This window comes from Psammomys obesus, unplaced genomic scaffold (assembly GCF_907164565.1).
Source record: "Psammomys obesus unplaced genomic scaffold, mPsaObe1.curated_primary_1811, whole genome shotgun sequence".
In the NCBI taxonomy this organism is placed as follows: domain Eukaryota; kingdom Metazoa; phylum Chordata; class Mammalia; order Rodentia; family Muridae; genus Psammomys; species Psammomys obesus.
This window is the reverse complement of record NW_026594263.1, coordinates 898,122-914,520: the sequence shown is the minus strand read 5'-3', so window position 1 is coordinate 914,520 and position 16,399 is coordinate 898,122. Positions and strand designations below refer to the sequence as shown.

Genomic DNA, 16,399 nt, shown 5'->3' with positions numbered 1-16,399 from the left:
TTTGCATTTGGTAGATTTCAGCTAACTTTAATACCTGTCACGATATTTTAAGTCTACTAGAAAAGTTCTCAGAAAGTACAAAATTATAAAGATTTCATTTTGTTCCTTTAGCTGCTCTTTGGTCTTATGCTGACTTGAACATGACAGTATGAAGGAGTTTGAACAAGCCTGAACTTACTCGATAACCTTGGAATATTTAAATAACCACCCTGTCATGAAAAAGCTTTAAAATCATAGAGCTTCACTGTTGCCTATTTTTCTGAAGCAGTGGTTCTCAACCTTCCTAATGCTGTGACCCTTTATACACAGTCTTGCTGATGCCCCAACCATAAAATTATTTTCGTTGCTACTTCATCACAGTAATTTTGCTACTGCTATGAATTGTGGATATCTGATATGCAACCCCTGTGGAAGGGTCGGTCAACCCCAAAAGGGGTCATGACCTACAGGTTGAGAACTGCTGATTATCCTCATTTTACGTAAGAGGAAGCTGAATTAAACTAGTCAAATAAATTTACTGAAGTTTATATTCCACTAACTTACCAAAACAAAATTTTAACATGCAGATTGGTGTAAAATTTTAACATGCATATTGGTTATCATATATTTTCAGCAACTGAGAACTGAAATCTCAACCCAAATATTATGAACCCAAAGCTCACAAGATATTTTTTCTTACCTGATTCCTGATATAAGAAAGTTTCTATTTAATTAAAAAAGAAATCAACTAGGTGAGACAGTCATATAGTTAAAACTTGAAAGGATATAAGGGCATGCTTGGCACACACCTGCAATCCCAATATTTGGGAGGCTCAGTCATGAAGATCACACATTAAAGGCCAGTCTGAGCTACATACAAAACCCAGTAGCAATACAATGACAAAAATGAGGGAGAGGACTACAGTTGAGATACAAAGTTAATAAATTATAATAAATAAAAAAAATAATAATAATAAATGAAAAAAATTTCAATAGGGACAAAACATGAAGAGTTGTATTTTTTTCTTTCTGTTCATGTCCTTCAATCATTGAATTCTGTTAACTGGATCTATTCACTGTCATACATTTTCACAGAAATATCTCATGCATATTCAGGCACATATATATTCCATCTTTTTCACAAATGTAAATATACTATGTGTTATTTTGCAAGTATACTATATGTTATTCTGAAAATTGTTATTTTGCTAGGTATATTTTCAAGATTGTATTAATCCAGAGGACTTTATCACCTTTCATCATTACATAGATTCCATTGATAGTATTTGTATGTTTAAGCCCCCCCCCCCACAGGATTCTGCTACAGTCAGTTATTGAATAGTAATGCACATAAATTAGGATTATTATTATTATATTGAGGATTATTTGTAGATGTGTTAAATTGCCACTTTAAAGAAAATGTTTACTGTTGTTGTAAATTTTAAAAAAAAATGAGTGATGGACTATATAATGTTTATTATTGGCCATAACATTATTACAGTGCTATTATCTAACCCACTATCACAAATAATAAGACACAGACACCTGTTAGATTTTACAATTGTCTTGTTTACCTTGGGCCAGGCAGATATTTCACCTATGCTGTCTCAATAACCTCACCATCCATTTCCCAGCCCCCATCCAATACCAGCCACCTCAATCATCCTTATCTGGTCTGCTTTCCACCCATAATCCCAATATACTTACTTATATTTTTATCTTGGCGTTTTTTCCATCCACACTGTCCTTGGCATCTTTCCTCGTAGCCCACGTGGTTCCTTCTCCGTGCTAACCCATTGTTGTGTCCTCCTGCCTCCTCTCTTCCTGTCTTGTGATTCTCCTGTCTTCAAAAGCCCAGGAACCTTATCCATGCTTACCCCATTCTGCTTTGCCGAGGTATACGTGTTTAATCAGCCAATCAGGTAGATTTACACAACAAGGATAGGTGTACCCAGTCATCAATATAGAAACATCAGACCAACGCCCAATAGTGTATTTAAATTTCAGTAGTGACATCAAGTTGCTCTTAGTAGAGGTTGTACCCATTTATCCTCCTACCAGCAATATATGAGAGTGCTCATTTCACCAGAATGTTAGCAAAACAAATGTATTTTCATTTTGGCATCTTATCTTGTGTAGTAAGTAAAAATAATAAGTTTTCTTTTAGAATAGTTTCAGATTTAGATAAAAGCTTCATATTCCAGTGTTCCATACATATTCCACTCAGTTTCACTTACTGTTGACATTTTACACAACACAGTATATTTGTCACATCTAATGAACTTTATTAAATAAAAAAATATTGTTTATTTACATTTACTTAGATTTTTACCTAGTGTCCTCTTTTTGTTTCAGGATCCTACATTCCTGTGCCATTATATGTTGGAAGTATGTGCTCTCCTCCTCCTCCTCCTCCTCCTCCTCCTTTCCAAGACAGGGTTTTCTGTGTAGCCTTAGTTGTCCTAGAACTCTCTTTGTAGAGCAGGCTTGGCCTCAAACTCACAGTTACTCCTGCCTTTGCCTCCCTTAGTGCTGGGATTAAAGGCATGTGCCACCATGCCAAGCTTTGTGATCTGCTTTTTTATTTTGATTTTAAAGAGGGTTACAGGGGTTGGGGCTTTAGCTCAGTGGTAGAGCACTTGACTAGCAAGCGCAAAGCCTTCAGGTCCTCATCTCTAGAAAAAAAAAAAAAGGCAAAATAAAGAGGATTACAGTTAAGGGATTACAGGAATCTCAATAGAAAATTTTAACTTTGGAATTTTAAACAAGTTGAGACTGTTATAGACAATGGAAACTTTTGAAATTGGACTAAATGCACTTTTGCATTTTGTTGTAGCTGCAAGCCTATGGGGACCAGGGAGTGAAATGTGTTAGTTTGAATAGGAATGGCCCCCATAGATTCATGTGTTTGAATTTTTGGCCATAAGGAGTGGCACTATTTGTGGGTGTGGCCTTGCTGGAAGAGTGTGGCCTTGTTGGAGGAAATGTGTTTCTGTGGGGGCAGACTTTGAGGTCTCCTGTGCTCAAGCTGCACCCAATGTGGGGTAGCCTTTGGCTGCCTGCAGATCAAGATGTAGAACTCTCAGCTCTTTCTCTTGCACCATGTCTACCTGGATGCTGCCATGCTTCCCACCATGTTGATAACAAATGTTACCATCATTCTCATGTGTCCTCATAGATGTGACAATCTCAGAATTTTCTATTTAGCTTTGATAGTTTAGATGGGAGTCCTCTTTTGTTTTATGTTTTTGTTTTGTTTATGTTGACTTTTTTTTTCCAGGAGAATCTCTAACTATGTAGACCTGGTTTCCCTTGAACTGTGTAATGTAGCTTGAAATTTCCATCTTATAAATTAATACCTTTCTTTTCAGGTTTAGGGATATTTGCATTTCCAATTTTTCAGTTAAAAACACATACTTTGGGGCTGCAGAGATGGCTTAGAGGTTAAGAGTATCAAGCTCTTCCAGAGGTTCTGAGTTCAATTCCCAGCAAGGATGGTTCACAACCATCTGCAATGGGATCTGATTCCCTCTTCTTGCATGTGTGAAGACAGAGAGAGCACTCATATAACAAACAAACTTAATTTTACAAAGAACACTTACTTTGTTTTTGTTATTAATGTTGTCATAATTTTTTAATTGCATCTCATGTAATCCAAGCTGGCCTTGAACTCAGTGTCTAAACAAACAAGTATTCCACACACAGTTTGTCAGCCAGGTTGTGGTGTTGAGGATCCAACCCTGTGCTTTATGCATGCCAATCCTGGACTCTACAGATTAAGCTTCATTCCTAAACCCAAGAACCAATGCTTTTAAACACTTTTCTTTTTTTTATTTTTTAAAGATCTATCTATCTATCTTTCTATTTGTCTATTATGTATACGGTGTTCTGCCTATATGTATCCCTGCAGGACAGAAGAGGCTACCAGATCTCATTATAGATGGTTGTGAGCCACCATGTGGCTGCTGGAAATTGAACTAAGTACCTCTAGAAGAGCAGCAAGTGCTCTTAATCCCTGGGCCATCTCTCCAGCCCCCTTAAACACTTTTTTATATGAAACTTTAAAATATATATATATATATGTATGTTCTGTGTATGAGTGTTTTGCCTGCATGTATGTATGTCCACCATGTGTGTCCCAGAAACTGGTTGGATCCTCAGAACTGGGAACAGACAATTGTGAGTTGCAGTTTGGGAACTGAGTTCCCACAAGTGCAGTCTCCAATTCCTACTATATCTACTTCTTGATTTGATATATTTTATCAATAAGATATCCAATAGCCTAGCTACATACTGATTCTGACTTTAAACTAAGGGAACCAAAAAGGATCTATTACAGCTAAGAAGAGAGAACCATTAGTGCAGCAGCTTGACTGGAAACAGCAGGTAGATCACATAAATCCTCGAAAGAGAAGCCTTGCTGACAAGAACAAATTCGAAGGCAATTAGAGAAGAACTAGATTTATTGATACTTAGAGAAAGAGCTAAGAAGCTAAAGGCAAATCCTGGGTTTATAAGCTTTACATTTTTGGATATCTTTAGCCTTTATCTTTCTTTATCTTTAGGAGTTCTTAACTTACAATATACCTGGCACCCCAAACCTACTTTCTTTTTCCATAACCACATAGTTCTGGTACTACAAGTCCCAGAATCCCACGCTCCACCTCCATTACCTTCGAGTCCGCCTCACAGATTTCTGGGAGTTGAGGTCTGGGGCCTATTTACCCAAGTTAGTGATAGGGGCCTGCGGAAACATGAAAAGGTAAGGTCATGTCCGAGTTGCCGGTGGCAACTTTTATCTTATACTTTGAAAATTGCTTTTTCCTTTTGTTTGGGATGTTTTACGTTCTCGAAGGGCGGGTTTTCTCTAGCGAGAAGACAAAGGAGAAGGGGGGCAGGAAGGCCGGCCGGACCAGTCTGCTAGGTGAAGTTCTGGAAGGGCCCCTGCCAGGCCGGTTTCCATAGGAATGTTTCCCTCGGGCCAGAACCCTTGGTTGCTGCCTGGGTTCTCACATTCCTCTCTTTGGAGACCGGCAAGCCAGCTCCTTCCTGGCCGGCCCTCCCTGGGACGACTCACCCTACAGAGGGTCTCAGGGTGGTCATTGTCTAGATTTTAAAGACATAATGGGGCTGCAACACAGGGTAGTGTTTTCAGATACTAAAGTTAGAGAACGATAAGTTTTTTGTTTTTTTTTTTTTTTTCGAATTGAGCACAACACTGGCGCCACGTGTTTTGGGAGAAGAAAGGCATTACTTTAAGGCATTTTCTCCTACCGCTTTTGCAGTAAGTGGCCCTTTTAACCAGGGATGGCCCCGGTTGAGACCCAGAGCTTCACAGTTACTGACAGGACAGGAATCCTGCAGAAAGGATCCACTCTACTTTAGTTTTGTATTCACTCTGCAGGAGAATCTTCACGCTAGAACGTGCTGCACAACTTACATGTTGAGGAATGCTTTCTCCTGCTTTCTTAGTGCCTGAATTTTTAAAGATTTTCTGTTGTTGTTTTTAAGTTTTCTCTGCCTTAATTAGAAAGCAACATTTTAATTATTCTGTGATGTCATACCTCATAGATGAAAAATAAATTATCTATTGTATAGCTTAAAGAATAATCATAAAGGCTACAACTGTACAAGTGTAAGCAGTAGAACATTAACATACATAGCTGAAAAACCTCTTTGGTTCTTCCCTGATTGCTTCTCCCCCTTCTCTATAGGATTTTGCACCAATTATTCCCTTGCCCCCCCTTTTTAAAATAATTTATTTAATTTTATTTTATGTGCGTTAGTGTGAAGGTGTCAAATCCCTTGGAATTGGCGGTATAGACAGTTGTGAGCTGCCATGTGGGTGCTGAGAATTGAACCCTGGTCCTTTGGAAGAGCAGACAGTGCTCTTAATCACTGAGCCATCTCTCCAGCCCCCTGTTTTGTTTCTTAACACATTTCCACATATAAATTTAATCCCTGAACGAAATATTTCTAGTTTCATTTGTTTTTAATCTTATATAAATGGGAACATAATTGTCTTTATTTTTTCTGTGGCAAGCTTTTTTAACACAACATTTCTCTATAGATTCATGTGTGCTAATATGCTTATTCATTTTTTCTGCCATCAGTTCAACAATAGTGAGTTTTTATTGTTTTCCCAATAAAAGCAGTTTGTATCTTTAAAATATTCAAAATCATTTGTGACTAAACCTTGAATGTAGCAAATAGCAGTAATAGATTGATAGGGTATACTATGAGATAATTAGCCAAATGCAGTTTGTTGTTAACATGAATTTATGCCAATAATCCAACATGGCACAGTAGTAATGTCATAATGTATCTTTGGAGACTCTTTCTTTTTTTCTATTTGAAATGAAAAACTTTGAGGGTGACAATAAGTAGAGATTTTGCTTTCATGTTTTAGCAGTCAGTATGGCAGTAGTTAGAAAGATTTAATGAGAATTTCCTAAAGGAGCCCATTTTAGACATGTATCATTTGTTTGAAGCTCATCTTGTCAAATCTGTCAGAACAACTGGTCAAAATGTCTAATGGGTCATTGGCCAGAAAACACCAGTTAACGGAAAATTATATCTTCGTGGTGTTTTACAATTTGAAAAAAATTTACCAAATACTCCATTCTTTTCACAACCACAAAGAGGCACAAATAGATCAAATTTATAGCCAACATATTCAAACAAAAAAAGTTTAGTGAGAGAATCTAGGAGAATTACTCATGAATATAAAGGCTGTGAGACCAAATCTAATTCCTAGACAAAATAAATAAATAGATAAATAAATCATAATTTTCTACTATAGTTGCTACATATATTTCACCAATATTTAAAGTATGTAGCATATTATTAAATAGCTCATATATAACCTTACTTTAACTAGCTATTCTCCATGGACTTCAGAGACAGGTCTTGGAAACATGTCTGGGAGCTACAGAAGATTAAGGAAGACAGTAACATAAAGGTAAAGAAAGGCCAGCCATGCACTCTGGTGGAGATGCATCAGAAGCCTGGATTCTCAGAACCTTTGTGTGATATACCATGATGAGAAAGTGGTTTAGCAAGTCATTGTATAGGGTATGCTTATTCATTTTTAACAACAAATTCTAAATAATGGAGAGTCTTAAATGGTTGTAAAAAAAATTCATTCCAAAGTTATTTTAGAATCTTTCAATATAGGTCCAGGTTTTTATAGGAATCTTACAATTAGAAGGATTTTTCCTGTACTTTATATAAACCCCAGTAGACAAAGTCTTTTTTGTAAGAAATATAATACTTATTTTTTTCTCATTGATTTCACTTATTTTTGTGGTTGGTTTTTATTTTCTACTCTATTATTAGATAGTTAAAGGGTTGCGGGGTTTCTTTTCTTTTCTTTTTTTTTTTTTTGTACTTGATCTTGGCTCATAGACATGATCCAGGTATCTACACAGTAGAGTGGGAGTCTGGAAGTTGTTAACTTGACATGCTTCGTATTTTCTGCTCATCCTGCAGAATTTCTTCTCTAAGGACTTCAGATCTATGTACACAAATGGCTTAAGGTTTCTCAATGTTCAGGCTCAGACTGTTCACCCTGTAAGAATATGCCATCATTCACTTGCCTCTTAGTCACTTTTAGTGTTACTTCACAGGCAATGTATGGGAAGTGTACTTTACACCAGTCTTTTAGAGTTGTAAGAGTTGGTCAACTCAATGTGGGTATTTAATGGCACTTTCCTAGGCATTTCTTCCATCTGGAATTCTTTTCCTACTTTGGTAGTAACATTCTGTCAAATTCTTTCAGTGGTTTGAAATTTTTGCTATACCAGCAGTTTGAAATTTGTGTATTGGCTGGGGAAGGTAGCACATGCCTTTAACCAGCACCCAGAGGCAGGTGGATCTTTTTGAGTTTAAGGGTCTTTGTGAGTTTAGGGTTTCTTCAGAGAGAAACCCTACCTCAGATAACCAAAAAGAAAAAGGAAAGAAAAATTTGTGTTATTTCATTTACCTATCTACCTATCTACCTATCTACCTATCTATCTATCTATCTATCTATCTATCTATCTATCTATCTATCTATCTTACTTAACATCATCCTCCAAAAGATAGCTCTCATTTGTTCCTTCCTATGTATTTCTGCTATTACTGCCTTGTCTGCACCTTCATTGCCTTATGCTTTAGTAGTTTTCTTACTAGTTATTCTAGTTATCTTCTAATCCATATAGCCTAAAATACTGCTTACTCTTTGACACCTAATGGCCTGATAATTTGCTTTCTAATACCTGTGTGATCGGGTCTGGTCTAGAATCCCTTACTTCATGTATTTAAGAGTACATCTAAATAGAGGTTCCAGTTGTCCCGCAGTATGTGTTCTGTCTCTTTATATTTGATTTCCCACCTCTCCATTTGTTTGCCCCACCCACACTTTCAAATACCAGTTTAAGAAAAACTTTCTGAAGTCTTTTTTTTTGCCACTTGCGCTCCAGTTTGCCCCTTTCTTCTGCAAACTTTTACTAATTTGAACATGTTTCTCTATTATTATTTATTCAGATTCTTTCTCTTTGTAGGCACATGCACACAGCACAAGTGTATAGACCTCTTCCTAAATATATTACAAATTCCTTGATCAAAACTATGCCTTGAATATCTAAAACTTCCACAAGTAGTATCTTAGTTAAGTTTTCTATTGCTGTGAGAAACTGCCATGACCAAAAGCAACTTGGGGATGAAAGGGTTTATTCTAGCTTACACTGTCAGGTTACAGACCATCACTGAGGGAAGTCAGGACAGGAACTCAAACTGGGCAGGAGCTTGGAAGCAAGGATCTAATGCATAGGCCATGAAGGGTGCTGCTTACTGGCTTGCTTCTCATGGATTGTGTAGCCTGCTTTTCTTAATAGAACTTAGGACTACCAGCCCAAGGGTAGCACCATGCACAGTGAGTGTGGCCCTCCCATATCAATTATCAAGCAAGAAAGTTCACCATACACTTGTCCATAGGCCAGTTTTTGAGAGCATTCCCTTAATTCAGGTACCCTCTTCCAAAATGACTCTGGCTTGTGTTATTTGACATAAAACTAGCCAGTACAAGTAACTAAGACAATACCTATTCCATGCATAGGCATTTAGTAAATGTTTGTATTATCAATACTTAGGGCAGGGGAATGTTGAAGAAATGTCTTTGTACAAATGGATCACTAATAGGTAATATAGATAAGGAATATATTTTTGGATTATATGTCTTGTCTGCTTTTCCTGTGGTCTTTGCTTTTTTGTTTATTTGTTTGTTTTACATCTACTCCAGGGTAAATAGCTGTGTGAAAAGTGAAGAACATGTCCTGGAGGAACTGGAAACAGAAGGTGAGAGGCAGCTGAAGAGCCTCCTTCAACATCAACTCGATACCTCTGTCTCCATTGAAGAGTGAGTATTGATTTGAAAACAGATTATAATAGACTCACCTGCAGGTTATACATCCCTCGTAAAGCCTGATCAGAGCACTTCTCTCTCACACAAACACTTTCTTTGAAAGACCTTTTTATACAAAATCAGATTTTGCTATTGTATCTTTCTGTAGGAAGTTTCCTATGTCATGCTAAGCCTAAGCTGAGTACTTTTACTGTGTCCTACTAAGCATCTTGCATATCCTCTAACATGACGTTTATAATTCTGTATGGTTATTTCCTAATTAGTTGCTTCCTTTCTACTATTTTTTATATAAGTGGTACCTCTTTTGATATTTTTATAGAAGACTATTTTGTCCATGAGTGTCTATGTGTGTGTGTGTGTGTGTGAGAGAGAGAGAGAGAGAACGTTAATTTATGTGACCCACATATGTGCCAGTGTCTGCAGAGGCCAGAGGGTTTTGGATCTCCTGGTACTGGAGTTTCAGGTGATTGTGAGTTGCCCTGTGGGTGCTGGGAACTGGCTTAAGTCCCCTGCAAAATCAGTAAGAGCTCTTAATTGTTGCACCATCTTTCTAGCCCCTTGATTTTTTTTTTTTTTTTTTTACTGTTAACTCTTAGTATAAAACGCAGCATCTAATACATAGCAGGTACTCAGTAAACCTCTTTTAATTTAGTCATTTATTAGTCCTGGATGTTTGGGGGCTGTTGGTGGAATTCCGTTTTGGTTCCATGGTGCTTCCTGGCAATAGAATGTGAGAGAGACTTTGCCTATGAGCTTCATTTGACCTGTTATAATAGGAGACCCCATTACTGTGACTTGTAACCACAAGTTGTTCTTACTCTCTTCTTCTGTGTTTTGCAGATGTGTCTCTAAGAAAGAGAGTTTTGCCCCTGGTACTATGTACAAGCCCTTTGGGAAGGAAGCAGCTGGGACAATGACTTTGTCCGAGTTCCAGACACTACATGAAAAAGACCAGGAAACTGCTTCTCTCAGGGAACTAGGGCTCAGTGAAACAGAAATATTGATCTGGAAAGGCCATGTTTCAGGTGAAAAGGTAAAAAAAAAGAGCTGTTTTCTTACAAATTTATTTTCATATATGTGTATTTGTGCCTGTGTTGATAAAATCTCTTCCCTAAGAGAGACTTAGAGCAACATCTACCCTGTCTCCCAGGATCCCAACAACAAACCAACAAACTATGGCACAGTTCTGCCAAAATTCACTCAGGGAAACCAATGAGTTTATTGAGTTTCCTCACAGAGCTTAGGTTAAGGGGTACCGATAAGGGTGTGGGCATGACTCGCTCAACAAGCTATGCCTGAAAAGACTTACCCAACACTGATGAGGGCCTTCCCATAGCCACAAGCCCCTCGCTAGTGTTCTGTGGCCTCTGTATACTCTAGCCCTCTCCCAGATCACATATATTATTTCCAGTTGATAGGGAGTGGTAGGATACTCAGAAGATAAATCTTATGCCCAATTCTGCCTCTATGCTGGGGTTTGTAAACCATCAACCAGCTTTAGGATGATATTTTGCAAGAGGGCACAGCTGAACTCCCCTACATAGTGATTGTTTCATTTTGTCATTGAAATCCTTTATGTTTTGAGTTTTTTGAAACTGAGTGTTGCGTCTGAATCATCTTTAGTTTTTCCTGTAGAAACATTGGCTAAAGATAAGATGCTGGCTTACCTTTAATTAAAACTTCCACAAACACTTCCATTTTCTGGGCCTTTCTCATCTTTTTTCTTATGTGAGGCCTCGGATTCACTTTAGTGCTGTGTCCTTTTTGATATAAAGCATCTTATTTCCCTGTTTTCAGAGGATAAAGCTAAGGGCAACTCCCGAAGCAATACAGAAACGGCTTCAAGATATTGAAGAAAGGATCTCAGAGCGCCAGCGTATCCTTTGCCTGCCACAGAGGTTTTCAAAGAGCAAACAACTGACCCGAAGAGAAATGGAAATCGAAAAATCCTTATTTCAGGGGACTGATCGTCACTCCTTCCTTAAGGCTCTTTATTACCAAGGTATGGGATCCTCACTGACTCTGAACTGTTCTTTAATTGAAAGAAAGATTTTAACATCAGGGCATTAGATATGGGGAATTAGTAAAAGACAAGATATCACTACTATTGAGAAATATATAGTCTCATGAGAGAGACACAAATTTGTATATAGTTACTTGCATGGTAACATGGAAAGTGTTGCTATGGAGAGTTTAATCAAATGCCAAGGTGGCATAGAACACAGAACATCCAAATCTAGTTGTGGGAGTTGGAAGTTGACATTTGTATTATCTTGACAGGGCAACTGGCATATTTTTAATGTAAAGGGAAAAGAACATTACAGCTAGTGAGTGGATAGGAGCCACGTGATGAAAGACCTGGTATATGTAGGGAACAGTGAGGTCGTCTGTGTGGCAGTGAAACAGGTTATGGCAAGAAATGACATCTGATACACGAAAGGGAAATAAAGCTAGATTATGATGAATCTTTAGACTGAACTGTAAAATAGTGCAAAATATATACATAAACAATATGTGTCTTAACCATAAAGAATTCATTCTGCATGGTTGAAAGCACACAGAAAGGGTTTATGAAATGGTTTCTAGCCCTGTACTAGTCAGCTTGGAGATGCCCATGTATACTCTGTAGAAGTAATATTAGATATAGTGGCTCTTGGTGCCACAGAAGTTCAGAGTTTTAGTGGTATGACTGAAGAAGGCCTCTCAGAAGAGGTAAGATTTAAATATGCTTTTAAGCTTATCTATTAGACAAGAGGGGAAATAGCATTTCAGTTGCAGTAATTGGTGTGAGCACTGTTAATTGGGTGCAGTTTAAGAGATCAGCTTGAAAAGGTAGCTCAGAATTTTTGCCTCTTCTTTGTTAGATGATGCAAAGGTATATGGTGTTAGTTTTTTGAGTTAATACATTTGAATATAGTAAGATGATAAAAACTGTATTTGGAAATAATTAATGTGGTGGTCAAGAAAGGAACTCAGAGAAAGGAAAGAGAATGGCATTAAAGTCACTGAGTTATCAATATCTAGACTGGAATGACATCAGTGGAATTGAGAGATGGAATTAGTTGTATGTGATATGTCAAAGGAATACTTGATAAAACCTATTGACTGAGAGTGAAGGATCATTGACTAAGAATGAAGTGAAGAGGAATATGGCAAGATAAGTCAGAAAGGCCATGTGACTTAACAGTTGGTAAAATTAACTCTTTAGGGGACTATTTTGAAGAAGGATGGTGTGTTTTCATTTGAACATGTTGAATTTGTGAGAATGGTGGGATTAGCATATGTTGATACTGATGCAGAAATGAAGCAGTGAAGCTGAGAAGTCAGAAGTGAGTCTATGGAGCTAGGACTCATCTCTGTTTCAATTCTATGTTAAAGTTGCATGAGGGATTGAATGGTGTGTTAAAGATATATACAGGTGGCCGAGCTGTGGTGAAGGATGGAAGGAACAATTGAGCAGCTTTCTGTAAAGAGGCATTATGGCATACTGAATGTGAGCATAGACTCTGGAAGCAGCCTGCCTGGGAAAAGTCTGGCTCCCCAACTTACTAGCTGTGAAGTGGTGCTCATGTTACCTAATCTCTATGCTTTAGTTGCTTCCTCTGTGAAATGAGACTATCCATAGTAGCTGTGGTATGGCGTTGTTAGGAGGATTAAATGAGGTAATACCTGGAAATCAGAGTGGTGCCTGGGATTGGGGTGGGGGGTGGGAGTGTGTGAGTCTCTGTTGTGTTTCCTCTCTTTGAAACTCCTTGCTTTAAACCTTCACAGCATACCACAAAGACAAGTGCAAACAAGTACATGACCTCAATGAAGAGGAAGATAAAATTAGGCACAAAAGGCAAGTTGAGAGTTTTCTTACAGTGTTAGATTTAGGAATGTAAACTAGGGTTCCAGGCTTCTAAGTTGAGCACTTATTTATTTCCATATTCACTATACGACAATGTTTGTAGGAAATGATCCAGAAAGAACATATTTTCCTGATAAGAAATATTAAAGAGAGGAGTTAGTAGAAGTTGTCAAGATTTTACATTTATTTTTGTTTTTACTTCTATAGTTTTATTGTGCCAGACGTACATTGACCTTGCTGAATTTTAGATCCCATTGCACAAATAATTCTGAATACCATTAATCAGTGTAACTGTTGATAATGATGATAATTATATCAAAACTAGCATTTTATTTTGAATTGAACTTGTATTAAAATTGCATGGGGCCTTTCCTGGTGTACAATTCTGTGAATTGTAAATCATGTAGATTTCATGTATCCACTACCACAATCAAGAGAGGGAACAACTCCATCACTCAGACAAGCTCTCCTCATTCTATCCCCTTTAGAGTCACTCCCATTGCTCGCCCGAGTTCCTGGCAATCACTTCTCTCCATTATTTCTGCTTTATCTTTTAGAGACTGTCATGTAAATAGAATCATGCAGTGTGTGACATTGTGAGGCTAGCTTCTTTCAATCAGCATAATGCTTTTGAGACTCATCCAAGTTGTTAATATCAATAACTCATTCATTTTTGTGGAGTTTCATTTCATTGTATGAATATTCCATATCTATTTACATATTGCAGTGGATTTGGGTTTTCCAGGTTATGGTCTTTATATGAATGATATTGCTGTTAACATTCTTGTGTAGGTTTTTGTGTGAACATAAGTTTTTATTTTTCTAAGGTAAATATCTAGAAGTGGGATTACTGGGTCATATGGTAAGTGCACATTTAACTTTATCTGAAACTGCCAAACCATCTTCCAGAGTGGCTGTACCATTTTGCATTCCCACCAATGGTGTATGAAAGTTCACTTGCTCTACATCTTTGTCAGTATTCGGTATTGTCAGTATTTATTGTGATTGTCCTGATAGGTGTGAAGTGATGCCTCCCTGTTGTTTTAATGTGCCTTTTCTTAATGGCTAATGATGCTGAGCATCTCTCCATTTGCTTTTTTGCCATCATTATATTTGTTTGTTAAAGTTTCTTTTCACATCTTTGTCATTTTATCATTGGGTTGTTTTTCCTTCATAATGAATTTTGAGATTCCTTTATATATGCTAAACATGGTCGTCTGTCAGATGTGTGCTTTACAAATATTTTTTCACAGTCTGGAGCTTGTCATTTCATTCCTTTGAAGTATGTTTTTAATTGTGCTTAAATATACATAACATAAAATTTACTATTATAATTATTTTTAAGTAATCACTTCTGTGGCGTTAAGTATATTCAGATAGTTCTGTAACTATTACCACTGTCCAGCTCCAGAGCTTCTAAAGTTATACACATTAAAAGCTACTTTATCTTACCTCACAACCCCTGCCTTCTAGCAGCTTCCATTCTACTTTTTGTGAATTTGACTACTCTATGTATCTCACATAAATAGAATTGTGCAATATTTTTCCTTTATGATTGGGTTATTTTACTTTAGCCTAAATGTCTTCGTTGCTAATTCACATTGTAGCATGTGTCAAAATTCCATTCCTTTTTAAAGGCTGCATAATATTTCATTGTATATACATACTGCTTTTTTGATCAATTCATTCATCAGAGGACACTTCAAGTATTTCCATTTTATATATATTGTAGGTAATACTGATATGAACATTGGTGCACAAATGTTTGATATCTGCTTTTAGTTCTTTCAATACATATATAGAAGTAGAATTGCTGGATCCTATAATAACTCTATGGTTACTTTTTTGATGCACCACCCTACTGATCTTCATATAGACTGCCATTTTGCATTCCTACCAGCAATGCACAAAAGTTCTAGTTTCTCTAAATACTCAGGAACACATGTTATTTTGGGGGCTTTCTCTTTTTAGATAATTGCTACTTTAAAAGTCATGACTTATTATAATTTTGATTTGCATTTTCCTACCTAATGCTGCTGTGTATTTTTTCATATACTATTTGACTATTTTATGAATAGATATCTATTCAAGTGTCTAGATATTAATCACTTCTCAGGTACATGATTTGTACCTATTTTCTCTTGTTATATACCTATTTATTTTTTATACTATCCTTTAATGCACAGCATTTTCTCATTTTTATTCCTTTTTTGTTTTGTTTGTTTGTTTGTTTGTTTGAAACAGGGTTTCTCTGTGTAGCCCTGGCTGTTCTGGAACTCACTCTTACACAGCTTGGCCTTGAACTCTGAGAGATCCACCTGCATCTGCTTCCTGAGTCCTGGAATTAAAGGTTTGAGCCACTACCACCCAGCTGTTTTTTTCTCCTTATCTATGATTTTATTAGCATATATAAGAGATCATTGCCAAATAATCAGGAAGCATTTCCTCTGTTACCTTGTAAGCTGTTATGGTTTATGTTGTTGTTGTTGTTTAGGTCTTTGATCCATTTTGAGTTAATTTTTGCATATAGCATGAGTTAAGGTTCATAGTACATAGGTCATAGTACACTAGTTGCTATTCAGTTTTCACAGGGCAATTTTTCAAGACTGTTCTTTCTGCACTGAATCTTTCTGTTCTGTCCAGAGGTCATTTATCATATGGATGAGAGTTTATTTCCAGGCTCTTTTATGGTATATGTGTCTGGCTTTTTACCAATAGCATGCTGTTTTGGTTACGTTGAGACAGGGTCTCTTTACATAGCCATGGCTGTCCTGGAACTCACTCTATAGACCTGGCTGGCTTTAAACTCACAGATATCCACCTGCCTTTTCCTCCCAAGTGCTGGGATTAAAATTGTGTGTCTCCATACATGGCATGGAGAACGCTTTTTTGTAGTTAAGATTTGCAATCAGGAAGTAATAATATATAATACTTATGGCATTTTTCACATTGTCTTGGTGATTTTGGTGGTTCCTTGAGATTTCATGTGAATTTTAGAGTAGAATATTTTATTTCTACAAAACTAGGTTGTTGACATTTTGGTTGACATTTTGGAGTGAATTGAATCTGAAGAGACCTTTGGCTAGTGTGTCCATTCTTTAATGGTATCAAGTCTTCTAAATGACCATGAGTTCTTAAATGCTATTTGTGTGTTTTTTATTTTTTAG

At 37.0% G+C, this 16,399-nt stretch overlaps 1 protein-coding gene across 2 annotated transcripts in view; it reads left to right on the top strand.

The window, feature by feature from the left end:
• The first annotated feature begins 4,693 nt into the window (after positions 1-4,693).
• The window catches only part of Rbm41 (RNA binding motif protein 41), a 60,174-nt gene continuing 48,468 nt past the window's right edge, over positions 4,694-16,399 (top strand). For both annotated transcript variants that reach the window (XM_055618382.1, XM_055618381.1), the window contains exons 1-4: positions 4,694-4,741; positions 9,260-9,376; positions 10,223-10,415; positions 11,180-11,384. In XM_055618382.1, coding sequence (XP_055474357.1) covers positions 4,734-4,741; positions 9,260-9,376; positions 10,223-10,415; positions 11,180-11,384 — 523 coding nt within the window. In that variant the 5' untranslated portion in view covers positions 4,694-4,733. The remainder of the gene's footprint in view (positions 4,742-9,259; positions 9,377-10,222; positions 10,416-11,179; positions 11,385-16,399) is intronic.